The sequence below is a fragment of the Sinocyclocheilus grahami genome, unplaced genomic scaffold, assembly GCF_001515645.1.
Source record: "Sinocyclocheilus grahami isolate Dianchi unplaced genomic scaffold, SAMN03320097.WGS_v1.1 scaffold16924.1, whole genome shotgun sequence".
Classification (NCBI taxonomy): domain Eukaryota; kingdom Metazoa; phylum Chordata; class Actinopteri; order Cypriniformes; family Cyprinidae; genus Sinocyclocheilus; species Sinocyclocheilus grahami.
Genome location: NW_015516349.1, coordinates 2,821 through 4,272, shown reverse-complemented (window position 1 = coordinate 4,272; position 1,452 = coordinate 2,821). Strand labels below are relative to the sequence as shown.

Below are 1,452 nucleotides of genomic sequence, written 5' to 3'. Positions count from 1 at the left end.
GTAACACAGCACAGGGTGTTTGTGTGTATGCTAGTGTGCTAGGCAGCCCACAATGGGGACATTTCACCTTGATCAGATTTCCAGCAAGTAATCATTTTCAGTTAGATGAAATGACTGCTTGTATATAAATTATTGCACCAATTCACAATTGTTGATTTGTTCTTTTGATTGTTGTATTTGACTTTTGTAGCTGTATGACTGAAATATATCTATGGCTATAAATATATATATTCATGTTTTCCTGCGTATGCAGGTGGCTGCCACATTGAACAACCTGGCCGTTCTTTATGGCAAACGAGGGAAGTACAAGGAAGCAGAGCCTCTGTGTAAAAGGGCACTGGAGATCAGAGAGAAGGTGGGTGAGAGGTCAACCTGATGAATCATGTGTATGACTTTGTAATAACTTTAGTCTTTATTCCCAATCGGTTTTGCAAAGCATAACTCGTATTCTCAGTTCTGTATATTGCCTTTCTCTCTCTCTGTTTCGTCCCTTTCATTAAAAGAATAAAGCATCAAACTTCAGAAACTTTAGTTTTGTGAAAAGAGTCTCGAAACATCTTGGAAATGTTTATGTTCTGAGCTCTAAGCAATGAAGCTGAAGAAACCCTATTTATTTTCTTAGGGGTTATTACTATTCTGCATTAACTTTTAAAATGCTAAACTTTGTGAACTTGAAATTACACACAAGCCTCTTTTTCAAGTTGTGTTTGTAGAGATCAGGAAGACTGACACCTATCTTTCCAAAATAGGACCTCTTGAGAAGGACTTACTATTTCAGTTGACTATTTTCTGCTACTTGGAGTTTTATTGTAATCTTCCCCTTCCACAGTCCTCTGTCCAACTTTTTTCTCCTATCCAAAAATACCACATTGCAGAACAGCACACCTGCAGCAGCCACACAGCCTCGGTGCAGATGAGGATGGTGTGCCTAGACACGCTGTGTCACAGATTTATTTCAATCTCTTTATGGAGAGTTTTCTTCTAAGCCTGTGTGATAAAGCTCTTACTGGAAGTCTTGAGAGTCTTACTCCGAGTGCTGCGTCTCACACATGCAGAGCTGAGAGAAAGAGCTTAGACAACCTGCTGAATCCAAACCCTCGTCGCTTCACTTCTGCAGACATTTCACATTGTCCTTTCTTGGGCAGTATTAACAAAAACGTACACTACCTTTCAAAAGTTTGGAGTCAGTAAGATTTGTTTGTTTGTTTTTAAAGAAATTAATACTTAAATTCAGCAAGGATGCATTAAATTGAGCAAAAGTGACAGTAAGAGAATAGACATTCATAATATTTCAAAAGGTTTCTATTTCAAATAAATGCTACTCTTTTGAACTTTCTGTTCATCAAAGAATCCTGAAAAAATGCATAATGCTTTTAATAAAAATATGAAGCAAAATGATTTCAGAAGAAACATGTGACACTGAAGACTGGAGTAATGGCTGCTGAAAATTCA

At 37.4% G+C, this 1,452-nt stretch overlaps 1 protein-coding gene across 1 annotated transcript in view; it reads left to right on the top strand.

Annotated features, from left to right (window-relative positions):
- Window positions 1–236: 236 nt before the first annotated feature.
- The window catches only part of LOC107579379 (kinesin light chain 1-like), a gene marked incomplete at its 3' end in the record, with an annotated part of 3,090 nt that continues 1,874 nt past the window's right edge, over window positions 237–1,452 (top strand). Inside the window, exon 1 of the mRNA XM_016265213.1 lies at window positions 237–355. Within this exon, the coding sequence (XP_016120699.1) occupies window positions 248–355 (108 nt within the window). The remainder of the gene's footprint in view (window positions 356–1,452) is intronic.